The sequence below is a fragment of the Pseudonaja textilis genome, chromosome 5 (assembly GCF_049901715.1).
Source record: "Pseudonaja textilis isolate UNSWEBS1 chromosome 5, rPseTex1.2, whole genome shotgun sequence".
NCBI classification, from domain to species: Eukaryota; Metazoa; Chordata; class Lepidosauria; order Squamata; family Elapidae; genus Pseudonaja; species Pseudonaja textilis.
The window spans coordinates 73,612,132-73,639,686 of NC_141994.1; the positions used below are offsets into that span (position 1 = coordinate 73,612,132).

Genomic DNA, 27,555 nt, shown 5'->3' on the forward strand with positions numbered 1-27,555 from the left:
GCTGCGCAGGCGCAGTTCGGGCAAAGAAGGCGAATCCGTGCTGGTAAGCGAGTGGAAGGGTGCGGGATAATTGGGGGGCTGGGTCGCTTGATTGTCTTTTTTCTCCAATGTTATCGGGAGTGCGCATGCTCTTTCCGCTCCGTTTTGACATATGTGTGTAGAAGTGGGGGGGAATGTCCTAGCCCCGCAGCCCCCTCCGACCGGCACCACGAGGTTGAAGAAGCTAATCCACGTGAAGCCCCGCCTCCCAATATGGCGCCCGCGAGAGGAGTTGGACCACGACTCCCAGGATCCCTCGCGCCACGGCGTCGTTTCCCAACGCCGCGCTTAAAAGGCGTCCTCCCGATTCTGCCCTGCGTCATCTAAACGCGCCGCCGCGTTTTGCCTTTGCAGCGGGAAATGGCACGCTTGGGTCAGATCTGGCATCTTCGTGCGCGCAACGTGTGAATGTGGGGTAGGCACAATGGTGGTTAGGTTTTGTGGGGCTGAGCGTGCGGAGGGAGGGGGGGACAGGGAACCCCTCCCCGTTGACTCAGATAACAATTCATTCATTCATTCATTCATTTCATTGATTTTTCCCTGGGCAGCCTCACGATGGCGCTGTTGATCCCAACTTAGGGGAAACGCTCTCAAACCCAGGTAGTCCTCAACTTACCACCACGATGGAGCCCGATTTATGTTGTTAAGTATGAAGTTTGTTAAAGTGAGGCTGCTCCACTTTTGCAACTATTCCCGCCACGTTGGTGATTTATTTATTTACTAGCTCGATACCCACTACGAAACTATGTGGTGGGGCTTAGTGTTGGGGGGAGGGAAATAAGAGGGGCGGGGTGGTGGTGGTTGAAATTCTGCCTCTGCCTACCAGCATCCGTGGTATTCATCTGGCTAGCATCCTGTCAGTGTGTGTGTGTGTGAGTTGAGGGCTGTTCGGGAATTGAAACAGTATTTGCTGTGTGAGCAAGGAGGAGACAGTAAGGAGGCTGTGCATGGCTTGGCTCAACTGTTCTGCACTAAAGTTGGTTGCTGCTGTGAAACTGAGACTGAGATTCCTCTGTTTGTGTTTTGCATTTGGGAAGAGATTTCAGGTGGGGACAGGGGAGTAGAACTCCTTAGCATCAGAGCGTAATAATAATAATAATATAATAATAATAATAATAATAATAATGGAAATACTCTAAATGCTCTGATTGCCATTTCAAAAAATCCTTTCTTAGTGAGCCATTAGAAGCCAAGAGGAACCTACGTGCCAAATTTCAAGTTTGTAGGCTTTTACGTACGGTCCTGGAGATTTTGTGATGATGCATGAGTGGAATTTTACTTTTATATAGATAGATTTATTGTTATTTAGAAAATTTATATTGCCACCTATTCGCACATGGCGGTGAAGTGAATCGCTGCGATTGTAGCCCGGTTGTTAAGTGAATCTGATGCAAAACAGGGTTTCTACAAAAAGGAAGTACAGGTAACTCACCTACTTACGACCCACAACTGAGCCTGAAAATTTTGGTTGCCAAGCGAGGCAGTTAAGTGAATTGTGTCCCGTTTTATGAACTTTCTTGTCAGAGTTCTTAAGTGAATGTTACGTGAATCTGGCTTCACCCTTGATTTTTTTTGTCAGAAGGGAGCAAAAGGGGAATCATGTGACCCATCGGGGGATGCTACAACCATTGTAAATATGAGTCCATTGCCAAGCATCCGAATGTAAATCACATGATTGTAGGGATGCGGCAATGGTGGTAAGTGTGAAAAATCGTAAGTCACTTTTTTCAATACTCTTGTAACTTCGAACTGTCACTAAGAGGATTCCCTACAGTAAATACAGAACATGTCACTCTTCTAACTTCTGTTTCTCTTTTGTCCCCCAACGCTTGGCTGATCAGGCGGTTGCAAAAGGGGATCCCTATAAACCCCAGGGGCACTGTGACCGTCATAATTATAAGTCCGTTGCCAAGCATCTGAATTTTGATCCGATGATCGTGTTGTGGCCCACCACTGGCTAGTGGAGCTGGCAGCAGACTCGGAGAGTGAGGAAGTTGGGGAGGAACCTGGGCCAGTTCTGGAGGCTGAGGAAGGCTCTGACGAAGGTTCTGCGTCGGAGGTAGAGATGGGGCCAGGGCCGTCCGACAGTTATCAGCTGCCTTCAGAGTTCAGTGGGGCAGAAGAACAGCTGTAGCCTGCTCCAAGTGTGCACATGTGCAGAGCTGCCAGAAGAAGGGAACAACTAAGGAACACGAGGCAGAGATGGGGCCAGGGCCATCCGACAGTTATCGGCTGCCTTCGGAGTCAGAGATCAGTGGGGAAGAAGAACAGCTGGAGCCTGTTCCCAGCGTGCGCATGCACAGAGCTGCCAGAAGAAGGGAACAGCTAAGGAACAAGGGAGTAAGGCCACAGGTGGATGGTGAATGGCCCCTCCCATAGGGATTAAAAGAGGAGCAAAAGGGGAGGGGGCTTTTGCAGGAAACCATTCGTTCATTGCAGCCGTGGGAAGACCTGTCGGTGCATCTCAGAGTCTCTGTGCCGAGTCCTTCCTTGTCAGCACTGCGTTTGGGAATGTTTACTTGGGAGCTCTCCAAGCTAGATGAGGTCTGTGCTGCTCCTCATTACACCCTTGAAAGACTGTTGGCCAGGCCTTTGGCTGAAGGTGAATGCAAGAAATTCACCTTTGTTTCATAAAAGGGGGTTTTACCAGGACAAAGAGTCCACTTAGTCCTTTTTGGGGAAGCTGAGGTCAGAATAGATCATGGAGAGGCTGTAACGGTCATAAGAGTGAAAAACAGTCCTAAGTGTTAGGAATAACAAGGTTACCTAATGTAGTTTGGGTAAAATAATATAAATAAACTATGATAGTAAGTTTAAGTGTGTGTCACTTTAAACTGCAAAGCATGTAATTTTGGGTGCGGTTGAGAAACTGCCATAAGAGGGAGCAAGAGAACCTGCTGGATTGCTGACGATTGCTGGATTGATGGTTTGCTAACTGCGTGTTCCCTGCTGCTGAGTTTTTGAAGGTCAAAGGAAGAAAGGAGGTTTGACTTCTTCATATCTCTACTGCAAGGAGATATATTACTGGACTGATATTTGTAAGTTTACTGACCTCTTTTTCGACATTGGACTTTGCAACTGAATAATCCCCGGAAGGACTGAATTACTGAATGATATATGGACTGTGTGACTATGCTAAAACTCTTACTGGAATAAACTATTTTACTAGCACAGTGTATCTGTTTTACTGAGTGTAAGCTACAAAAACGTTTATCTCACATACTTTGCCTGCCTGCCTGACTGCCGTGCAGATTCTGCTAGGGTGTATCCCTAACACTAAGTCCCTACTTTTCCATCCCGTTGTAGCTTCAAATAATTATTATCAAATAATAATAAATGTATTGTAAGTCGGGGACTACCTGTACTCAAAGGGACGGCATACGAATGGAAGGAATAACCATTTATGTTCTCTTCCTGTTCTTTCTAGACAATGCAGGGGGAACGAAATCCATCCGAGTCCCTGATTGACAGAACCATCAAGATGAGGAAGGAAACGGAAGCCAGAAAAGTCCTTTTGGTCTGGGGGTTTCTCAACCTGTCACTCGCTGGCATGATCTACACGGAAATGTAAGCTGGAGAGCTTGCTTGACTGAATAACAGAACAACAGAGTTGCAAGGGACCCTGGAGGCTTTCTAGTCCAGCCCCCTGCTGAAGCGGGAGACCCTAGACCCGTCATGGTGAACCTACGCCTTTGTGACGACCCAGGGTGTGACACAAAAATAACAAAAGTCACCAACGTAGAATAAATTCCCTTTATTGCCTCCAACTTGGCCCCCAATGTCCAATTATCCTTGGCTGGAGATCAAAATCTCCAAAAAAACAGTCTATGAAGGGCAGAAATGCAGTCTAAACCCAAAGTAAAGATTATTAGAAATTTAGAAAACCAACACAAACCACAAACCAAAATTGCAGACTTTCAAAGATAACGCAGCACCCACAGTTGGGAGGACGCTAAGACCCAGATAAGCCTGACAAAGATAATACACGCTTTGCTTCCAGCAAGGAGCTATATGCAAACGCCCCATTTATATCCTGTTCTCCCAGTTGCAACTAATGAAAGGGATCAGGGCCTTTTTCTCTCCCATAATCCACCTTGCTCCCTTCTCCATTTTTCCCTGCCTGCCCTAGGATGAAGAGGGGGGTAGCCCTGGGCCTTCCTCCGAAGGCCCAGCCGGGCTGTGCCCTTCCCCAGTTTCCTCCACAGCCACCCCGGAGCCACACTCCCACTCCCTGTCAGCTGCTCAATCTCCCCCTCAGAGTCAGATTCCGACAAGGGCATGGCTGCCACACATGCTGGAAGTGCCATGCAGAGCCTTCTCTCCAAGCAAATCAGCCGTCTCTTGTTGCTCTTACGGTTTCTGGGGAGCACATGCGCGTCGGCTGGTTGTTACTTCATGCACGCGGGAGCGCCAGAAACCGGAAGCTCGGCTTCCCAGAGCACGGATGCTGCTCTTTCAGTTTCTGGTGTACACATGCGCTCCCATGCTCCCATTTCAGCACTCGATGCCGAAAAGGTTCACCAACACTACCCTAGACCAGTGGCCCCCAACATTTTTTGTGCCGCGGCCCGGTACCGGCATCACAAAATCATCTGCGGCCGGTACTGGCATCAGCACGCATGACAAGGCGAGCCGAGCGACTGGCCAGCCAGCCGTCCCCCACATCTCCCCGCCACCTTCAACTCCTCCTTTGTACCTGTGTCGATGGGCTTCGCGACGGCCTCGGGACGGTCGCTCGGCTCGCCTTGCCATGCATGCTGAAAGAATCCTCGCGCCTTAGTTTTGTTCGAAGCCACCGCCCCCCCTTCGATGAAACTAAGGCGCGAGGATTCTTTCAGCCCCCAAACGCCGCTTTCTACCCGGAAAAGCTCACCGGAAGCACTTTTTCATCAAAACAAGATGGCGGCGCCCAGCAAACCGGCGGCCCGGAAGAAATTGTTCCATGGACCGGTACCGGTCCGGGGACCGGTGGTTGGGGACCCCTGCCCTAGACCATTCCAGGCTAATGGTTGCTCTTCCTCAAAAATGTTGGAGCATCCACAACCTCTAGTGGCAAGTTGTTCCTCTGGTTAATTGTTCTCATGGTTAGGAAATTTCTCCTTAGTTCTAAGTTGCTTCTCTCCTTGATCAGTTTCCATCCTTTGCTTCTTGTCCTGCCCTCAGGGGCTTTGGAGAATAGTTTGACTCCCTCTTCTTTAGGGCTGTCCCTGAGATACTGGAACGCTGCTATCCTGTCACTCCCAGTCCTTTTCATTAAGGTGCAACAAAGGGGGCAATTCCCTTAAAAAGAAAAAGGGGGGGGGGGGGGGGGGGGGGGGGGGTTTGGGGGGGGGGGGGGGGGGGGGGGGGGGGGGGGGGGAAAAAGGGGGGTTTTTTTTTTTTTTTTTGTTTTTTTTTTTTTTTTTTGGGGGGGGGGGGGGGGGGGGGGGGGGGGGGGGGAGGGGGGTTTTGGGGGGGGGGGGGGGGGGGGGGGGGGGGGTTTTGGGGTGGGGAGGGGGGGGGTTTTCCGGTTTTTTTTTGAGGGTGGTTTTTTTTGGGGTTTGGGTTTTTTTTTTTTTTTTTTTTGTGTTTTTGGGGGGTTTGGGGGGTTTGGGTGAGGGGGGGGGGGGGGGGGGGGGGGGTTTTTTGTGAATGTTTTTTTTTTTTTTTTTTCTTGGAAGAAAAAAAAGGTTTTGCTTTTATTTAACTTTTGAAAAGGGGGTCCAGTATGGGTTATAAGTCAAGGACTACCTGTGTTTTCTGGCTAACAACCATTTATTGTTTGAAGTTAACAACAACACCAGGGGGAAAAAAAGGTGACTTACCACCAGTCCTCACACTTACGACTATCCCAGCCATCCCCAAGGTCACATAATCAAAACTAGGGCTCTATCCATGAAGGAATGACCATCTAATTCATTAAACAACTGTATAGCTATTTGTGCTTCGTAATGGCGGTTAAAAAAAACAACACAGGCCATCAATTTGACACAATTCCCTTAATAACCGCCTTGTTTAGCGACAGAAATTTGGGTCTCCATTGTCATAAGTCAAGGGCTATCTTATGGCATTGTGAAAGTCTGAAAAACAGAAATAAGAATGCCAACCTGTGCCTTTCTCTTCTCTTAGGTCTGGAAAACTGATAAGTTCCTATTACAATATTTCGTGCTGGATCGTCTGGTATGTAGGTAAGTATCCCGCAAGAAAACGAGGGTTAATTTCAGTGCCTTAAGATATCTGCCTTTGTCTCTTGTTTGTCTGTTCGTTTGTTTTAAGCAAGTTGCCAGTCCTCTGTTGCTGTGTTTGAAGACTTCCTTTCCATGTTGCTACCTTCCATCCTTATTACGCTTGGCCTGACGTGTTAACTTTAGTTACACACCTGGTAGCCTGAAGTTCCCTCTGCGTTTTCTGGCGAAATTCCCTTTCTGCTAGCTTTTTCTTTGTGAAGACGTTTCGCTTCTCATCCAAGAAGTTTCTTCAACTCTTGACCGGCTGGTAGGGAGTAGAAGGATTTATCTTCCTTGCAGGCAAAGCTGGTCATTTGCATCCTTTTAGCAAAGTCATTGAGGCCACTTGGGGGGTTTATCTGTCTTAAGGGTCATCTGAGTGGCGCAAAGGGATGCGCAGCCTTCTTGGAATTGCACAGTCCTTTTGCTCCAAGCTCCTTTGCACCACTCAGGTGACCTTGAGGACACAGACCAAGTGGCCTCAACGTCTCTCTAAAAAGGACGCAAATGACCAGCTGTCTGCAAGGAGTGTCAATCCTTCCTTTCCCCACCATCCGGTCAGAGCTGAAGAAGCTTCTTGGAGGAGAAGCGAAACGTCTTTAAAAGGAAAAAGCAGACAGTCCAGTTGCCTCAAAGCACCTTTGGGACAGCTATGAACCTGGAGGATGGAGAGTCTCCACAGACTTTCTACTAACCTCACCTCGCAGCCGGAGAAAATAATATTTGTAGCTCAGGGTTGAACCGCCTCACCAGCAAACAAGGTCCCGATAAGCAGAGATTAACACCGAGGTGTAAACAATACCCCGATCGAGGGACTACCAGTTCAAATGAACCATTGAACCATAAGCAACAGCTTTGTCAAGGGACCCTCAAGGACCCTCCCACCAACCTTGGCAGGGCAAGCCACCAATATATACACAGAACTTAACCTCCTCCTCTACTTCTGTCATGTTCCCTACTTGGGTCATGAAATGTCTGCAAGAAAACAACCAAGTTCAGAGGACCAGAAGGACCTCACAGTCCTTCCCCTTCCTTCCTTCTCCTCCTCCTTCCTTCCCTTCCTACTCCTTTCTCCTCACCCTCTTCCCTCCTCTTCTCCTTCTCCTCTTCGACACAAGCCCCATCCCCTTCTAGCACTGATAATATTAACTAGTCGGGTCATGTAAGAAAACTCTTCCTCTTCCTCCTCCTTTTCCCTTTGATGATGGTACCTAGTTGGGTCATGAAGCGTCTCCTCCATTCTTCTTCCTCTCTCCTCCCCTCCTCCTTCTCCTTTTTCTTCCCCTCCTTCTCCTTCCTCTTCTTCTTCTCCTTCTCCTTCATCATTGTCATCTTCATCTTCCCCTCCTTTTCCCCCTTCTTCTTTTTCCCACAGTCCACCTCCTCTACAAACCTCACTTCTTTCTAGCACTGATGGTGTTATCTAGTTGGGTAATTAAATATCTCCAAGGAAACCACCCAGCTCAGAGAGCACCAAGGACCCCACGGTTGCTGCTGCTGCTGTTTCTTCTTCTTCTTCTTCTTCTTCTTCTTCTTCTTCTTCTTCTTCTTCTTCTTCTTCTTCTTCTTCTTCTTCTTCTTCTTCTTCTCCTCCTCCTCCTCCCTCCTCCTCCTCCTCCTCCTCCTCCTCCTCCTCCTCCTCCTCCTCCTCCTCCCTCCTCCTCCTCCTCCCTTCTTCCTCCTCCTCCTCCCTCCTCCTCCTCTTCTCTCTCTTCTCCTCCTCCTCCTCCTCCTCCTCCTCCTCCTTCTATTCCTCTTCTTCTCCTCCTCCTCCTCCTCATTCCTCCTCCTCCTCCTCCTCCTCTTCTCTTCTTTCTCCTTCTCCTCCTTCTCCTCCTCCCTTCTATTCCTCTTCTTCTTCTCCTCCTCCTCCTCCTCCTCCTCCTCCTCCTCCTCCTCCTCCTCCTTCTCTCCCTTTCTTCCCCTTGTCCTTTCTCCCTCTTGCATTGATGGTGTTACTTAACTGGATCATGAAACGCCTAGCAAAAAACCCACCAAACTTGGAGAGCACCGAAGACCCCACAACCTTATCTTAACAATGCATTTTCCTTCCATCCCCAACCAAACTGATCTATTTTTTCTTTTTAACGCTTCACTGTAATTTCGTGTTTTGTTTTGTTTCCACTTCTAGAACTTGGGTTTGCTTCTTTGTTCAGCCTCAACGCCTTATTCGATTTCTGGAGGTACTTCAAGTATACCATGGCTCCCACCAGCCTAGTTATGAGTCCTGGACAACAGTCCCTGCTGGGGTTGCAGAACGCAGGTGGGGCCTGTTTGGCTTTGTTCTTTTTTCATCTAACCTCGGCCACTTTAAGACTCGTGGACTTCAACTCCCAGAGTTCCCCAGCCAGCCTGTTGTTGAGTGAATCACTGCATTGGTTAAGCTAGCAACACGGCCGTTCAGCGAATGCGGCTTCTCCAGTGACTTCGCCGGTCAGGAGGTCACAAGAGGTGTGCTGGCCCAGGGTGGGATACAAAACAGAGTCACAGAAAGCAAGTGAAGCCCCTTTTATTCGCTCAGTTTGCTTCCAAGCTCCGAATATCTTTTGACGGAAGACAAAAAACACTCCCACACAAACAGTTACACGAAGAAGGAAAAAAGCAACACAAACCAGACAAGATAAAGGACTGGAGGATGTCCACATCTAACACACACTGGGAAGGACGCCAAACGCAGAAAGGAACCATAAACTAGAAATATTTACATTCTTTGTTTGCAGCGTTCGCCAGTACTTATTCAGTTGTCACAGCTGCAGCCCATGAAGGGGATCAGGGCCTTTACCTCCCCCCGTAGACCAGGCCACTCACATTTCTCCCTTATCCACTCCTCCCTGCGTGCCCTAGGATGGAGAGAGGATGGGCCCGGGTCCTCCTCTGACTGCCCAGCTGGCCTCTGCCCTTCCCCAGCCTCCTCCACAACCTCCGGAGCCACCCTTCCACTCCCTGTCGGCTGTTCCTCCTCTCCCTCAGAGTCAGTCTCCACCAGGCGCACGACAAGAGCAGATAACCTGACCCCGGCACGCCGCGACCATTGTAAATATGAACTGGTTGCCAGCGTCTGAATTTTGCATCCCGTGACCAATGGGATGGGACTTGCCTCTAGAAGTTATGGGGGCTCCATCCCTGGAGGTTTTTTAAGAAGAGCCTGGACAGTCCCTTCTCTGAAATGGTACAAGGCTGGGATGGCGAACCTGTGGCACGTGTGTCAGAGGTGGCACGCGGAGCCCTTTCTGTGGGCGTGGGCGCCGTTGCCAGCCGCTCTTCTGGTTTCTGGCAAGCAAATGTGCGCCGGCCAGCTGGTCCTTGCAGGCGCCGGAGCATCGGGAAACAGCCCCCAAAACGGCCATTTTGGGGCCTTTTTCAGGCCTTTTCCAGGTCGTTTTCCAGGTGGTTTTCAGGCCTTTTTTCCGGCCAAAAATGGCCTGAAATGGTCTAGAAAACAGCCTGAAAATGGCCTCCAAAACATCCTGAAATTGCCTGGAAAACAGTCCAGAAAACGTCCCCCCAAAATGGCCCAAAACAGGCCAGCTGGCTTTCCGGCACTCCAGCACACACGGGCATGCACACACTTTCCGGTTTGGGCCCTCGGTGCTGAAAAAGGTTCGCCATCGCTGGTATCGAGCCTCCTGCCCGAGGTGGGGGTTGGACTACTTGACCTCCAAAGTTCCCTTCCAGCTCTATTCTCCTTGACTGAAAGAGGAACACGTTGCCAAGGGTCTGACTTTTGAGCACGCGACTATGCAAGGGTCGTAAGTGTAAACACAAAAGCAAAAAAAAACCCCGACCATCAAGTCACTTAATTTTCGATGCCGTCGTAACTTTGAACGGCCACTAAATAAACCCTTGTAAGTCGAGGACGACCTGTCCTTGAAATTCCACGTTTCTTAATCGCCTCCAACGTTTCTGCTCTGCCTTCCTTCAGAAACTTTTAATTTTTTATTCCCCCCCACACACACACACACCAACAATTATAATTTGTCTCGTTTGTCCGCGTGCTGTTCTTTCTTCAACCTTCCATAATGGGATTTTCATTCCAGCGGTCCAGACTACGCCGCCCCGGGAGTTGATGCCCAGGAAGACGCCCCCTTCGCCGCCCTCCCCTCCCATCCAGGGGCAGAGCGTCCTGAGCTACAGCCCATCCCGCTCCCCCAGCACCAGCCCCAAATTCGCCACGGGCTGCATCTCCGGTTACAGCCCTCAGCTGCAGGCCTTGTCGGGAAGCAGTGGGTCCTACGGCACGGCGGCCAGTTACTCCCCAGGAAGCAGCTATAGTAAGGTAAGAGAGCTAAGGATTTATTAGCTGTGGTTCTTGCTCGGAGCATTGCAGTGGAAATTCAGCGCCAGAAAAGGAAACGCAGCTGAGGCTGAGGCTGAGGCTGAGGCTGAGGCTGAGGCTGGGGCTGAGGCTGAGGCTGAGGCTTCGTTTAACTTCTTTATAAACACGTAAAGTGAATTTTACAGTACCAGTCGTAGACTTTCTCCAAACTCAAACAGAAGCAGACATGTTAGAGGTTCAGAGCTTCAGCAGCAACTCAGGAGCTCGGAAATAGACCTCAGCTTCACTTTAGTTCAGCAGGCGTAGTAAGCAAGTTAGTTTCTCTTTCACTTGAGAGCTGAGCACAGAACAGAGATTAAACCAGGCCCAGATTCTCTCAGCCTTCAATTCAGCTCTCATTGTCTGACCTCGTTACTAAACCCTATTCCAGAGAACTCTTGACGGTTCTCCCAAAGAGAGGCAACTGGACTTCTCTTGGTTTTTTTTCTCCTTTTTCTTTGAAGACATTTCCCTTCTCATCCAAGAAGCTTCTTCAACTCTGACCGGATGGTGGGGAATGGAAGGATTGATACTCCTTGCAGACAAAGCTGGTCATTTGCATCCTTTTTAGAGAGACATTGAGGCCACTTTGAAGGTTTACCTGTGTCTTCAGGGTCACCTGAGTGGGGCAAATGGGTGTGGCACCTTCTGACCGGATGGTGGGGAATGGAAGGATTGATCCTCCTTGCAGGCAGCTGGTCATTTGCACCCTTTTAGAGGGTCATTAAGGCCACTTGGAGGTTTATTCGTGTTCTCAGGATCACCTGAGGGGCGCAAATGATTCCTGCAGTCTTCAATTCTTCCTCTGGAAATCAATTCCTACTCCCACACCACTCAACGGGCGTTGATCCCAAGTTGTATAACTAAAAGCCTGTAGAGATTCTCAGTCCTCCATGCCGTGGTTGTCCCAAAAGTGCTTTTTTTCGGGAAGCAACTGGACATTTCTTGTTTTTTCTTTTGAAGACGTTTTGCTTCTCACCCAAGAAACTTCCTCGGCTCGGACTGAATGGTGGGGAACGGAGGGACTGACACTCCTTGCAGACAGCTGGTCATTTGCATCCTTTGAGAGGGTCGTTGAGGCCACTTGGAGGTTTATCTTTGCCCTCCCTGTGCCCTCCAACTGGCCTCAATGTCTCTCTAAAAAGGATGCAAATGACCAGCTGTCTGCAAGGAGTATCAATCTGTCCATTGCTCATCATCCATTCAGAACTGAGGAAGCTTCTTGGATGAGAAGCAAAACATCTTCCAAAGAAAAAAAAACAAGAAAGTCCAGTTGCCTGAAAAAAAATGCGCCTTTGGGACAAATGTCCATAGACATTTACTATGGTTTCATTTACAAGTAGTTCCTCGTCATACGACCAGAATTGGGATCGGAAACTCTGTTGCTGAGCGAGACTGAGACCCTTGAAATCTGAAGGTCTTACTCTTCCCCTTTTTTTCCTCCCATCTGCATTTCCATATTTTCCTTCTATTGTATGCAAGTGGTCCTCTATTTGCAACAGTTCATTTAGTGACCGAAGCTACGGCACCGAGAAAAGCAACGTAACGATAGTTTTTCACACCTACGACCATTGCAGCATCCGCCTCATCCCGTGAATAAAATTCAGACGCGTCGACTCGCATTTATGATGGTTGCAGTGAGCCAGATTCACTTAACAACCGTGATGTCAGGGTTCCGGTGATTGCCCTAATTAAATTAACGCGCCTCAGAGCCAAGCTTCAAACGAATCCAAAAGATTTAGTAGGAGCAAAATGCCGGCATTAAACCAACTCTGGCATACATACATAATTCACAGTCCCCTGTGACCCTGTCTCCCCCCGCCCATTCCCGCCTGGGTGTGTCATAAATCAGATTCTCCAATTAAGCGCATTCACAGGCTGGGTGTGTCATCAATCACGTTCTCCAATTAAGGATGTTCAAGGGCAGAAGATCCGGCAGCCGAGCTACAATCTTTGTAAGATAAATGTTGGAATGTACTTCTGGTTTTAAACGGCTGCACTTTTTAAGATAATGCTGGAATGTACTTAGAACATAGTTCTGGCTTAAGATCCAGGCACGGCTAGAAGAATTGACAAAACAAAATATTTAAGTTTAACCCAGAAACCTTCTTATTGGGAATGTCAGACCCAAGAAGCATCAGCATTTAATATTACACATCATTACAGCGGCCAGGATAGCATTTGTTCAAAACTGGAAATCGACAACGGTTCCCACAGATTTGGCAGTAATCAATCAAATTCACCAATGCGCAGAAATGATTAGATTAACCATGATATTTAAAAAACAAGGAAGAAGGGGACTTCTTCACCCTATGGAATATATGGCACAAATGGTTGAGTAAAAAGCAAGTAAAGATGTTTAGTGAAAATGATTAAAGAAATAGGGAAAAGGACGAATATGTATATAGACATGTATACATGTAAAGTAATTGTTAGGATATGCGCAGAGTAACCCTTATATAAAAAGGATATGCACACAGAAACGGTTTATGAGAACAGTTATGAGTAGATATACAGTCACACAGAGTTAAACAAGTGGTATTAATGTTTACTTGAAGAAATAGCACAGTCCAATAAACAGTCCATGTCATACACGTTTTTAACTGTCCAGAAGTATCCAGTTATAAAGTCGTCTTACTGGTTTCACGTCTTTTACAGCAGACAGATATCAAACCATAATACAACATATATCCTTCGATATCAACAGAATATCAAAATAAACAAAGTTAGTTAGTATCAGTCCGTAATCAGTAAGTATTAGTATCAAGAGAGATCATCAGTGAAAAAGAGAAAGAGAATTAAACCATGATCTATAGGTCCCTCTTATGGCAGCTTGTAGCATAATCAACCAACCAGAATACAGCATAATATACAGTATTTTTCCTTCAAACTACAAGCATATATATTTGTAGTTTATATACTGTCAACCCAACTACATTATTTACATATACATAACAGTAATATAAATAACTATTGTAACTTAATAACAATACAAATAAGGATTTAGCAAATAAGTTATAGATACATTTGAAGTAAATGAACTTAATTGACACTTAATAGATATATATACTACTATGACAATGCTGCAAAATTGAGAATATGTTTCTTTTTTTAAAAAAAATTTGAAACTCAGAATAAAAATTATTTATAAAAAAAAATAGAACGTAGAATAACAGAGTTGGAAGGGACCTTGGAGGTCATCCAGTCCAACCCCCTGCCATACTGCCCCTTCAGATTTCCTCCCCCCCCCCTTGTTTATGGCAACTCGAAAACAGGCATAGGAATGTTTTACGAGTTGACACGCGGGAAGAAAGGTAAAAGGAAGCAATACTCACATGGCAACTTTCACGTTTAGTGGCAGAAATTTGGGGCTCCACTGTGGTCGCGAATCGAGGACTACCTGTATGAGAAGGAACGTCAATAAAAGGTGGCTTCCCGATAGGCCCGTGATGGCGAACCTATGGCCCGCGTGCCACAAGTGGCCACACAGAGCCATTTGTGCCGGCGCACAAGCACAGGCAAACTTACCTCACTGTAATACCGGAAGTGACAAAACAGGCCTATTATTGGTCCTGAAAAGCCTCGCAGAGGCTTTTTCCAAGCCTCTGGGAGGCTGAAAAAGGCCTCAAAGCAGCCGAAAAATCAACTGTGAGGCGCAATGCAGCTAAGGGGGTGCGCAGGGAACACATTGCATTCTGGGTGCTCGCACGCTAACACGAGCACACTTATGCGCAATTTTTGACACAGGAACCCGAAAAGGTTAGCCACCCCTGCGATAGGTAATTACAGCTTTTCGTTCCGTCCCGTTTAGGTGCCGCCCTTCAGCCCTTCGCCGGGTCCCTTGATGTACCCCGCTAGCCTCGGGCCCATGGACAGCAGCGGGATGAGAGCCAGATATCGCTCCTCGCCCACCGTCTACAACTCTCCCACGGGAAAAGCTGACTACATGATGGATTTGAAGTCGCTCGACAGCTTCCTTCGAAACGAGGAGGAGAAACAGCACAGGGTGCAGCTGGGTGAGTGGCTTCCTTCACCGAAGTTCCTCAGAAGATAAGTTGCTTGCCGTTCAGTGTGTCTTCTGGTCCATAGGTTAAGGCCTCAGTCTAGAAATCAGGAGATGGTGAGTTCTAGTACCGCTTTAAGTGTGAAAGCTGGCTGGGTGACTTTGGGCCAATCACCGGAAGACTGGGAGTTCTAGTCCCTCCTTAGGCATGAAAGCTGAGTAACTATGTGCCAATCACCAGGAGACTGGGAATTCTAATCCCGCCTTAAGCATGAAAGCGGACTGAGTGACTATGTGCCAATCACCAGGAGACTGGGAGTTCTAGTCCCGCCTTAAGCATGAAAGCTGACTGAGTGACTGTGCCAATCACCAGGAGACGAGGAGTTCTAATCCCGCCTTAAGCATGAAAGCTGACTGAGTGACTATGTGCCAATCACCAGGAGACTGGGAGTTCTAATCCCGCCTTAAGCATGAAAGCTGACTGAGTGACTGTGTGCCAATCACCAGGAGACTGAGGAGTTCTAATCCCGCCTTAAGCATGAAAGCTGACTGAGTGACTATGTGCCATTCACCAGGAGACTGGGAGTTCTAGTCCCGCCTTAAGCATGAAAGCTGACTGAGTGACTATGTGCCAATCACCAGGAGACTGGGAGTTCTAATCCCGCCTTAAGCATGAAAGCTGACTGAGTGACTATGTGCCAATCACCAGGAGACCAGGAGTTCTAGTCCCGCCTTAAGCGTGAAAGCTGACTGGGTGACTTTAGGCCAGTCACCGGGAGTTCTAGTCCTCCCCTTAGGCATGACAGTCAGCTGGGTGACATTTGGTCCAGTTACTAGGAGCCTGGGAGTTCTAGTCCCTTCTTAGGCATGAAAGCTGACTGGGTGACTTTAGGCCAGTCACCAGGAGACCAGGAGTTCTAGTCCCACCTTAGGAATGAAAGCCAGTTGGGCATCATTGGTCCAATTACTAGGAGTCAGTGAGTTCTAGTCTCTTGGAGTGATAAACCCAGTCACCCAGCCGGGTTTTGTGCCTAAGGCGGGACTAGAACTCACCGTCTCCTAGTTTCTAGTCACCATCTTCACCACCTCTTCAATCTGGCTCTCTGACTTTGCCACCCAGCCGTAGGAGGCTGTGGTTCTGACCCAAGCCTGGTTCCAAGACAAAGGCAGCAGCGCAACCTTTTAATGTTTCAGCTAAGAATCCCTGTTTCTTCACAGATCAAAGGCTGCTTCCAACTAATAAGCTCTGACGAGAAAGAGCCTGGCCAAGTTTTTCAAGTCCGACAAAAAAAAATAACAGATAAGAAATAGTTTACAAGAGTCTTCAAATACCAACTGTAATGTCCACGAGGCTGAGTTTCAAAACGTCTTTGCCTTCTGCAAAGAAGGTTAATTTCACAGCTGGCTTTTATTTTCTTGAAGGAGGGGCCATCACCTTGCAGCCTTACTCCCGAGTCCCCCGTGCTGTTGTAACTGTTCTTTCCTCCGAGCAATCCTTCGTGCACACGCACTTGGCACAGGCTCCTCAGGAACCTCCTCATCATTGCTGCTGCCAGCCCCCACAATCTCGGAAAGCAGCAGTCCACTCCCTCATGGTCCTGGCCCCTCACCTGAGTCCTCGCTCTCCTCAGCCGTCCACACCTGCTGCCGGCTAACCACAACAGCTGTAGTAAGATCCAGTACCTGCTTTGCTCAAGTTTCTTTGGCTCATTGCAGGCAGTTCAGATTCCGGCTCTCCGTCAAACAGCCCAACTTTTTGGAACTACGGTCGCTCCATGGCTGACTACGCCCAGATGCTCCGGAAATTCCAGTACCAGCCGGCCTACAGGTCTCAGGCCCCCTCGGCTCACAAGGACGAAGCCGATCTGAGTTCCAAGCAAGCTGCCGAAGAGGTAAAAAAAACCACGATGGGAAGCTGTTGGTTCTCCGTTATGAAAAATGGTCATAAGCCACTTTTTCAGAGGTGTTAAGTTCAAAAGGACACTAAATGGACCGTTGTAAGTGGAGGACCTACCTGTAAATTACAGCTGGTGGAGTTAATGGAAGCGTATACTGTGTTCCTACTATTAACTACATCTGGAGATAGCCAGCTGACGCCCCCATTCAAACTGAACCAGAGATGAGAGAGAGAGAGATACAAAGATAGTTAAATATAGAGATAGATAGATAGATAGATAGATAGATAGATAGATAGATAGATAGATAGATAGATAGATAGATAGAGACAGACAGAGATGATAGAGATATTGATAGAAATAAGATGATAGATGGATAGACAAGATAGACAACTACATAGATAATAGAGATAAAATAGAACAGGGGTCTTCAAACTTGACAGCGTTAAGACTTTTGGACTTCAATTCCCAGAATTCCTCCTCCAGCCAATGTTAGCTCAGGAATTCTGGGAGTTGAAGTCCACAAGCCTTAAACTTGCCAAGTTTGAAGACCCTTGAGATAGGTAGATTAATAGTTGACAGAGATAGAAAGATATGATAGATAAAGATTAGATAGATGATAGATAAGAGATAGATGATAGATGATAGAAATAGATATGATAGATATAGCTAGATAGATGATAGAGATAGATATGATAGATAAGATAGACAGTGACAGATAAAGAGTGGGTGGGTGGATGAATAGATAGAGATAGATAGATAGATAGATAGATAGATAGATAGATAGATAGATAGATAGATAGATAGATAGATAGATGACAGAAATAGAGATAGAGATGAGATACATGATATAGCTAGACAAGATAGATACATAGATGATAGAGATAAGAGAGATAGAGATAGATATAGGTAGAAATAGATTAGATGATAAGAGGTAGATATGATAGGTGATATAGAGAAGATAGATGATAGATAAGAGATAGATGATAGAAATAGATATGACAGATATAGCTAGATAGATGATAGAGATAGATATGATAGATAAGACAGACAGTGACAAATAAAGAGTGGGTGGGTGGATGTAGATAGATAGATAGATAGATAGATAGATAGATAGATAGATAGATAGATAGATAGATAGATAGATAGATGATAGATAGATGACAGAAATAGAGATAGAGATGAGATACATGGTATAGATAGACAAGATAGATACATAGATGATAGAGATAAGAGAGATAGAGATAGATATAGGTAGAAATAGATTAGATGATAAGAGGTAGATATGATAGGTGATATAGAGAAGATAGATGATAGATAAGAGATAGATGATAGAAATAGATATGACAGATATAGCTAGATAGATGATAGAGATAGATATGATAGATAAGATAGACAGTGACAGATAAAGAGTGGGTGGGTGGATGAATAGAGATAGATAGATAGATAGATAGATAGATAGATAGATAGATAGATGACAGAAATAGAGATAGAGATGAGATACATGGTATAGATAGACAAGATAGATACATAGATGATAGAGATAAGAGAGATAGAGATAGATATGATAGGTAGAAATAGATTAGATAGATGATAGATAAGAGATATGATAGATGATATAGAGAAGATATAGAGATAGATAGATGATAGAGGTAGGTAGACAGAAAGAGGATAGACAATGACAGATAAAGAGTGGATGGGTGGGTGGGTGGATATAGATGGATAGATAGATGAGAGAGAGAGACACTTCAAAACGTCTTGTCTTTTCCTGGCCAGGTCTGGGCACGGGTTTCAACAAGCAGGCAGCTGTTCGATCACATGGATTCTTGGACTGCCAAATTCAGAAATGTGAGTTTTGCTTTTGGTCTCGGGTGCGTCTGTGTGTGTGTGTGTGTGTCTGTTCAAATGTGACACAGCCCTGGAAATCCCCTTCTGAGGTTGGAGCTTAGGGAAGGGGGGAACTCAGGCTAAATAGGGGCCATTGGACCCGACGTGCCCCTGGTCCACTCCTTACAACCGGCCCCCTTCGTGAAACATAGCAACCTAGAAAAGCATCCAGAACGTGTCGCCCTTCTAACTTCTGTTGTCCTTTCCCCCCGCCCTCCTCCCACCTCTCAAATCTTTTTGAATCCCACAGTGGGTCAACGAGACGATTTTGGTGCCGCTGGTTCAAGAGATGGACTCCGTAAGCACTCAGCTGCGGAGAATGGGGTGTCCAGAGCTACAGATTGGAGGTACGGTGACTCTGCGGGAAAAAAAAAACAAAAAACTTTGGTCCGTAATCATGTGCTCCAACTAAAATATATGGATTAAAATTGTAATTTACCCTGCTTCCTCGAAAACACAACCCACCCTGAAAGTAAGTCCTAGCGTGATTTTTTTTTACACATGTACCCAATTATAAGCCCTACCCCCCAAAATAAGCCCTAATTAAGATCCCTCCCACTCCAGAGTGGATGGGTACAAATTAAGCTGGGGTGGAGATGCCCTACTACTTCCCTTTGGACAGTTATAGCCAGGCCTCACAGACCCCGACACCTGCCTCGCCGGCCCATTTCTTCTTCTGCAGCCGGCAAGGCTTTCCCGAAGGCCTCTGGAGCTGAGAACAAAGCTCTGGATCGATCCTGAAGGCTGCAGAGGCCTTCAGAAAAGCCTTGCCGGCCGCAGAAGAAGTAGTTCCTGAAGGCCTCGGACAGCAAAAAGGAGACTGGGAGCGACGCACACAAGTGAGAGATTAGTCAGTGGATGACATTCCCCCCAAAATAAGACCTGGTGCCTTTTCTTTGTGGCAAAAAAAAAATATAAGACAGGGTCTTATTTTGGGGGAAACATAATATTTTTAAAAACGAGCTTAGAACGTAGCAGCGTTCTAGAGAAAAGGGCTTTTCCTAGCTTGGAAGCCTCTGAAGTTGTCAATTCTGTAGCGGGGGGAAAAACATATGATGATAGAATGTTTTATACAGTTCCATTAATGGAAGATGGATGGACTTCAACTCCCAGAATTCCTCAGCCAGCAAGGCTGCTTTTTAAACCGGCGCTTCTCCATCTTGCTGGGTGGGAGGTGGATAGACTGTAAACTCCCAGAATTCCCTAGGCAGCCAGCTGTCTTTTAAATGCAGATGGACTGCTGAATCTTGTCCTGTTGGTACCCTTTTCTTTTTTTTTTCCCAAGAGGCAACTGGACTTTCTGGTTTTTCTTTTGAAGACGTTTCCCTTCTCCTCCAAGAAGCTTCTTCAGCTTCTGACTGGAAGGTGGAGAATGGAAGGGTTTATATTCCTTTTGAGACCGCTGGTCATTTGCATCCTTTTAGTGAGCCGTTGAGGCCGCTTGGAGGCTTACCTGTGTCCTCAGAGTCACGCGAGTGGGGCAAAGGGTTCCTCTATTCTGCCATTTTTCGGAAATGACCAGCGGTTTGCAATTTGGGACGGACACCCTTTGAATGGCACGGGGGGAGGAATGGATTCCCACAGACTTTTAGGCCTCTTGAACGTTTTGCGCGGCAGAATCAAGAATTCTTGGTCGCAGCTACTTGCTCTTCCCACGTGTGAGGTTGTCGCGTGAGCAAAGGGAAGTCCTCCACTGTTACCGAGACACGAAACTGGGGGACTTTCTTGATGATGGCGAAGGTAATAGTTTCTCTGTGTGTGTGTGTGTGTGCATGCGTGCGTGCGTGTTTATTTTTCATTTTTGCAGAGGCCAGCCTGAGCAGCTTGAAGCAAGCAGCTTTGGTGAAAGGACCCCTTATTCCTACCCTCAACACCATAGTGCAATACTTGGACCTGACCCCAAACCAGGAATATTTAGTCGAGAGGATCAAAGGTGAATAACTGTTTTATTTCTCTCCTGCCTTTAATTGTTGGTCTCTGAATCGTTCAAGTCAGCGAACGTAACCGAATAGCCCCCAGCAGTCATCCTGTTTTCCTCACAGCGACAGCCCTGTGAGGCGGGTTGGGCTGAGAGAGAGAGAGAGAGAGCGATAGGCCCAAAGTCACCCAGCCGGCTTTCATACCTAAGGCAGGACTAGAACTCACTGTCTCCTGGGAATTGGCCCAAAGAAACCTAATGAGCTCTTTTTCTGTCTAAGGCAGGACTAGAACTCACCATCTCCTGGGGATTGGCCCAGAGTCAATTAATTGGCTTTCCTTCCTAAGGTGAGACTAGAACTCACTGTCTCCTGGGGATTGGCCCAAAGTCACCCAAATGGCGTTGATGCTTAAGATGGAACTAGAACTCCCTGTCTCCTGGTGATTGTGTCAAAGTCACCCAGCCAGCTTTCATGCCTAAGGCAGGACTGGAACTCACTGTCTCCTGGTGATTGGCCCAAAGTCACCCAAATGGCTTTGATGCTTAAGATGGAACTAGAACTCCCAGCCTCCTGGTGACTGTCTCAAAGTCACCCAGCTGGCTTTTGTGGCTAAGGTGGGACTAGAACTCCCTGTCTCCTGGTGATTGGTCCAAAGTCACCCAGCTGGCTTTCATGCCTAAGGCAGGACTGGAACTCACCGTCACCTGGTGATTGGTCCAAAGTCACCCAGTTGGCTTTCAGGCCTAAGGCGGAACTAGAACTCCCAGTCCTACAGATATACGATGAATACATAAATCTCTTTCCCAATTGCTGCCGTAACCCGAGGACTACCTGTAGTAGAACTGACAGTGAAACAAATGAAAAAGAGCTGGAAAAAAAATTTATTTCCCCCACGTTGGCCCTTCACAGTATTGTTTTTTTTTTTTTGCTAACCGACAGAGCTTTCCCAAGGTGGGTGCATGAGTTCGTTCCGGTGGAACCGAGGAGGAGACTTCAAAGCACGCACCTGGGATACCGATTTACCCACAGACTCCGGAGTAAGTTCACCACCTGGTCCAAAGCCGCCTTAAGTCAGTCAAAGCAGGTGCATCCGATTCGTTGTCCCTTTTTCTGTTCCCCGCAAGTCGGCTTGCAGAGTTATTTGTATCCCGTCTTTATTATTTTTACAAATAACTTACAAGACAGTGAATATATACAACATGTCTTCCTCCTCCTGCGTTCCTCCACAACAACAACCCTGTGAGGTGGGCTGGGCTGAAAGAGAGAACGATTGGTCCAAAGTCACCCAGCCAAATTTTCATGCCTAAGGTGGAACTAGAACTCACCGTCTCCTGGTGATTGGCTCAGAGTCACCCAAAGAGCTTTCATGCCTAAGGCGGAACTAGAACTCACCGTCTCCTGGTGATTGGCTCAGAGTCACCCGGACAGCTTTCATGCCTAAGGCGGGACTAGAACTCACCGTCTCCTGGTGATTGGCTCAGAGTCACCCAAAGAGCTTTCATGCCTAAGGCGGAACTAGAACTCACCGTCTCCTGGTGATTGGCTCAGAGTCACCCAAACAGCTTTCATGCCTAAGGTGGAACTAGAACTCACCGTCTCCTGGTGATTGGCTCAGAGTCACCCAAACAGCTTTCATGCCTAAGGTGGAACTAGAACTCACCGCCTCCTGGTGATTGGCTCAGAGTCACCCAAACAGCTTTCATGCCTAAGGCGGAACTAGAACTCACCGCCTCCTGGTGATTGGCTCAGAGTCACCCAAACAGCTTTCATGCCTAAGGCGGAACTAGAACTCACCGTCTCCTGGTGATTGGCTCAGAGTCACCCAAACAGCTTTCATGCCTAAGGCGGAACTAGAACTCACCGCCTCCTGGTGATTGGCTCAGAGTCACCCAAAGAGCTTTCATGCCTAAGGCGGAACTAGAACTCACCGCCTCCTGGTGATTGGCTCAGAGTCACCCAAACAGCTTTCATGCCTAAGGCGGAACTAGAACTCACCGTCTCCCGGTGACTGGCCCAAAGTCCACTGGCCACTGGCTTTCACACCTAAAGTGGAACTAAAACTTACTCGCTCCTGCTAATTAGCCCCAAACCAACCAAGCTACTTTCACACCTAAGGTAGAATTAAAATTCACCGTCTCCAGACAATTGGCCCAAAGTCGCCCAGCTGCCTTTCACACCTAAAGTGGAACTAGAACTCACCGTGTGTGTTTCTGAAATGTCCGACGTGGTGCTAAATCTGGACTTCCCTTCTTTCTCTCCAGATCCTCATGCACATATTCTGCACGTATCTCGACTCCAGGCTGCCTCCCCATCCTAAGTATCCCGACGGGAAAACCTTCACCTCCCAGCATTTCATTCAAACCCCTGATAAACCAGGTAATGTCGGGTGTCCTTTTTTAAAAAAAAAAAACACGGTAGAATTTCGACTTAAGAACCACAAATTTCAGATTTTCAGAACGTCCTGATTTCTATTGCTAAGCAAGACAGTTGGTTACGGGAGTTTCGCCGCTGTTGTTAAGCAAATCCCTGCGGTCGTTAAGTGAATCGTGCAGTCGTTAAGCAAACCTGGCTTCTGTGATGACCCGGGGTGGGATACAAAAGCAACAAAGTCACCCAAATAGGTAAAAAGTCCCTTTAATTCCTTCAACTTGGGGCCTCCAAGGTCCAATTATCATTGATTGGAGAAAAAAAAACTCCCCGGCAAACAGTTGCGAAAAGGAAGAAATTCCGTTCAAACTTTACATATAAATTATAAATAGAAAAAACAACCACACAGACCACACTGAAGCAATTAATGAGACAAGGCAGGATAAGGGCTTGAAGACGTCCACAGATCTTGAAATATACACACACTGGGAAGGACGCCAGAACTCAAGAACTGACAGACTATAATTTTTTTTCACGCTTTGCTTCCAGCATTGGCCCATGCCAGCTGCAGCCCATGAAGGGGATCAGGGCCCCTTCCTCCCCCGTAGACCACGCCACTCACGTTTCTCCCTTATCCGCTCCTCCCTGAGTGCCCTAGGATGAAGAGGGGGTGGGCCTGGGTCTTCCTTTGAATGGCCAGCCGGCCTGGGCCCTTCCCCAGTTTCCTCCACAACTTCCAGAGCCACAATCCCACACTCCGTCGGCTGTTCCTCCTCTCCCTTGGAGTCAGATTCTAACAGGGGCATGACAGCTTCCTCCGTTGACTTTTCCTCATCAAAAGTTCGCCAAAGGAGAATCGTGTGACCCTGAGAAACACTGTAACCGTCACAAATATGAATCAGTTCACCAGTAAAACTAGCGAAAACGTTTAAAGATAAATTAGCCAAAGGCTGGAAGCGTCATCAAACACCAGGAACATACTACCATATGTGGTGGCCTTGCACAGAAGCTAAAAGATATTGGATTAAAATACACATACGGTTGGAAAAAAAATGATCAAATAACATACAGATTTGAAACCTGAGGTATTTTTTTTATTAGGAATGGTCCCCAAAGGTTGCAATAAAGAAAAAAAAAACCATATTTAATCCTACATGTATTAACAGCTTCTAGAATTGTATTTGCTCAGTGTTGGAAAAGTGATACCGATAGAAGGAAAAGTAATTGAGGAAATATTTGAATGTGCAGAAATGAGTAGGCGAACGTTGGAAATTAAAGAGAAGAATCTGAATATTACATGGTATGGGATTTGTTTTATCAGTGGTTAGAAACTAAAACAAATTAAAATGGACTAGATGTAGTTATAAAGCAGTAAGAGAAGCTCGTGAAATAAAAATATTGGATATTACTTATATGGGAATGTGCAACCGTCACAAATGTGAATCGGTTGCCAGGCCTCCGAATTTTGATCACCCAGCCACGGGGATGTGGCAATGGTCGTAAGTGTGAATAACAGCCTATTTCAGGGCCGTTGCAACTTCAAACAGTCATTAAATGAACGGTTGTACCTAGAAGGCCTGGATTCCACAATTGTTGAATGCACATCATTAGATTGTGTGAAGGGTTAGTACCACTTTACAAAGCCTTAGTAAGGCCACAGGGAGTGGGAGTGAGGCTCCGGTGGCTGTGGAGGAAACTGGGGAAGGACAGAGCCCGGCTGGGCATTCAGAGGAAGACCCAGGCCTCGTCCCCTCTTCATCCTAGGGCATGCAGGGAGGAACGGAGAAGGGAGCAAGATGGCTTACGGGAGAGGAAAAGGCCCTGATCCCTTTCCTTAGTTGCAGCTGGGAGAACAGGATATAAGTGGGGTGGTTTGCACACAACTCCTTGCTGGAAGCAAGCATTTATGTATAACCAGCTGGACTCCACCAGTTAGTAATTTAGATCAGGAGTCTCCAACCGTGGCAACTTTAAGACTTGCTGGCTGAGGAATTCTGGGAGCTGAAGTCCACAAGTCTTTAAAGTCGCCAAGGTTGGAGACCCCCTGATCCAGATGGCATCTGGTTCCATGTTGCAATAGAACTTCATTTAACTTTGATTCATCGGGCTTTCAACTGAGGCCAGATACGATTCTTCTCACTCGCAGATATGTCGAACGAGAACTTGTTCTGCGTCTACCAGAGTAGCATCAATCCTCCCCATTATGAGCTAATTTATCAACAACAGGTCTACAATCTTCCTAAGGTAGGAGTATCGCAACTTCTCTCTGACTTTCCCAGGACAGAGTGGTGGCTGATCACGGGGAGGGGGGATTGATACGTCTTTGGGGTCCTTGGTGCTCTCTGAGCTTGGTTGTTTTTCTTGCAGACGTTTCGTGACCCAACTAGGTTATATCATCAGTGCTTAGAAGGAAGGAGGGAAACTTCTGGCTGCTGATATTACCTAGTTGGGTCACGAGACGCCTGCGAGAAAAACAGCCAAGCTCAGAGAGCACTAAGGACCCCACAGCCGTCCTCTTTCTCCTCCCCCTCTCTTTCTCCTCCCTCCTTCCCTTTTTCTCCTTCACTCCACAAATGCCATTCCCTCCTAACACTGGTGAAGTTCCCTAGTTGGGTCACAAAACGTCTGCAAGAAAATCAGCAAGCTCAGAAAGCATAGGACATACAATCGTTGTTCTCCTCCTCCTCCTCCTCCTCCTCCTCCTCCTGCTGTCTGCAAACCCCACTCCATTCTGACATTGATGATGTTACCTAGTTGGCTCATAAAACGTCTGCGAGAAAATTACCAAGCTCAGAGTGCCCCAAAGGCCTCACAGTCCTCCTCCCTTTCTAGCCCTGATGCTGTTCCCTAGTTGGGTAATAAAATGTCTGCAAGAAAACAACCAAGTTCAGGGAGCATCAAGGGCCCCACAGTTGTTATCCTCCTCCCTTCTAGCCCTGAGGATGTTACCCAGCTGGGTCATGAAATGTCTGTAAGAAAACCCTCAAACTCAGAGAGCACTCAGGACCCCACAGTCCTCCTCCTCCTCCTCCTCCTCCTCCTCCTCCCCCTCCTCTCCTCCTCCTCCTCCTCCTCCTCTCCACAAACCCTCCTCCCTTCTAGCCCTGAGGATGTTACCCAGCTGGGTCATGAAATGTCTGTAAGAAAACCCTCAAACTCAGAGAGCACTCAGGACCCCACAGTCCTCTCCTCCTCCTCCTCCTCCTCCTCCTCCTCCCCTCCTCCTCCTCCTCCTCCTCCTCCTCCTCCTCCTCCTCCTCCTCTTCCTCTCCACAAACCCTACTCCCTTCTAGCCATGATGACGTTACCCAGCTGGGTCATGAAACGTCTGTAAGAAAACCCCCAAACTCAGAGAGTATTCAGGACCCCACAGTCCTCCTCTCCTCCTCCTCCTCCTCCTCCTCCTCTCATACCCATAGCATTGTTTCTCAACCTTGGCCATTTTAAGATGCGTAGACTTCAACCCTGACGCCCTTTTTGACATTCTTCAGCAAAGCCAAACAGTTTTGGGTAAAAACAAAACTAGGCACAAGGGAAGCGGGGTGTGTGTGGAAAAGACACACCTTGTTGCAAGCGTAAACTGGCCAGGCTCTCACCTGTTTGCCTTCTCCTCGTCCCTCCTGTTTAGGGCAGAAACAACCTGTTCCACACCTTGCTGATGTTTCTGTACATCATAAAGACCAAGGAATCGGGGATGCTTGGGTACGTAGGATACTCTTTACCTGTTCCTGTCCGCCATTTCTAAATTCTTGTATCTATTCTAATAATTAATACGGCCAAGAAAGTTGCTACTTCGATCTAATGTTGTCCTATTTATAACTACGTCAACACATAAACCTTCATTTTTCCATTATTCAGCACAGTTCATTTCTAGCTAGAGCAAAAAATATAAATAAATGTGAAATTCCAACGGAATTTTTGCGATCTATTCATGTCCTTTTCTTCGCAGGCGAGTCAACCTTGGATTATCCGGCGTGAACGTTCTCTGGATTTTTGGAGACTAGCTGAATTTCCAGCCACGAACTCTTTTTAACTCCGAGAGGATAAATTCCTTCCCTAGGATGGGAATTTAGCTCTGAGATTGTAACTGCCTTGAATTTCACGGCCACACAAAGAGAAGGGGTGCTTTATTATTATTAGTTTTACAACAACGGAAGAGTCCAGGGATAAAAAAGACATATTTTAAATACTGTTTCTAAGCAGGAGTTTTAAACGGGAGGGATGTTTAATTCTTACTCGATGAACAGAACTGCTTTTTGGGTAAAAATTTGGAGGAAGTCAGCCTGAAAAAAAAAAATCTGGTTTGCTCCTTTTCCATTGATCAATTTGGAGCCCAAACCCCAAATCATACTTTTGAATCGAATCCGGAGTCCCTAAATATATTAAGGATTGTTGCTTCTCTACAACCAATGCATTAAATAACACTAATCGAAAAAGATATATTAAAATCTGGATCCTGTGCCGTTTGCGTTCTCCTTTTCACAAAAGTAGGTGCTTTCGACAACTAGCACAGAAAAGTTGTAATGTGTTTGTCTGACTCCGTGTGCGTGGTTTGAGGTGAAAATATTGGTTATTTCCTGAGCCGGGTTTTGAATCCGGTTTCGCTTTGAGAACACTCCTAAACATTACTTTAAAACTTTTTTTTAAAAGGTCTGTTTTTTTGAACAGGATTGGGGTGGTTTTTTCTTTGCAGGATTCTTAAAAAATCAAACTTTATGCTGTCCTTCTATCAAGAGTTTATTCTGGAAAAAAAAAATAGGAATTTTTCCCCTCTGTGTAACTGGGCAATGGAAGAAGCGACATTGTGAGAATAATGTACCTTTTTTTTCTTCAATAGGTATAAAAGTATTTCTCAAGTTTAAGATAGGTGGACTTCAACTCCTAGAATTCCCCAGCCAGACAGTCATGCTGGCTGGGGAATGCT

At 46.8% G+C, this 27,555-nt stretch overlaps 1 protein-coding gene across 3 annotated transcripts; it reads left to right on the forward strand.

Moving 5' to 3' along the window:
• Nucleotides 1-27,091, forward strand: TMEM209 (transmembrane protein 209). Of its 3 annotated transcripts, XM_087935370.1 has the most exons (16): nucleotides 353-454; nucleotides 588-639; nucleotides 3,467-3,606; nucleotides 6,148-6,206; nucleotides 8,377-8,508; nucleotides 10,283-10,521; nucleotides 14,372-14,576; nucleotides 16,280-16,455; nucleotides 18,235-18,306; nucleotides 18,596-18,692; nucleotides 20,153-20,278; nucleotides 21,204-21,301; nucleotides 22,526-22,640; nucleotides 24,778-24,875; nucleotides 26,260-26,333; nucleotides 26,581-27,091. In XM_087935370.1, the coding sequence occupies exons 3-16, from the start codon at nucleotides 3,470-3,472 to the stop codon at nucleotides 26,633-26,635; spliced, it is 1,683 nt and encodes a 560-aa protein (XP_087791496.1). In that variant the 5' UTR covers nucleotides 353-454; nucleotides 588-639; nucleotides 3,467-3,469; the 3' UTR covers nucleotides 26,636-27,091. The 3 variants fall into 3 exon arrangements, with proteins under 3 accessions (XP_026578118.1, XP_026578119.1, XP_087791496.1); XM_026722333.2 differs by lacking the exons at nucleotides 353-454; nucleotides 588-639 and adding an exon at nucleotides 1-43; XM_026722334.2 differs by lacking the exon at nucleotides 588-639 and having other exon boundaries at nucleotides 346-454.
• The last annotated feature ends 464 nt before the right edge of the window (nucleotides 27,092-27,555 follow it).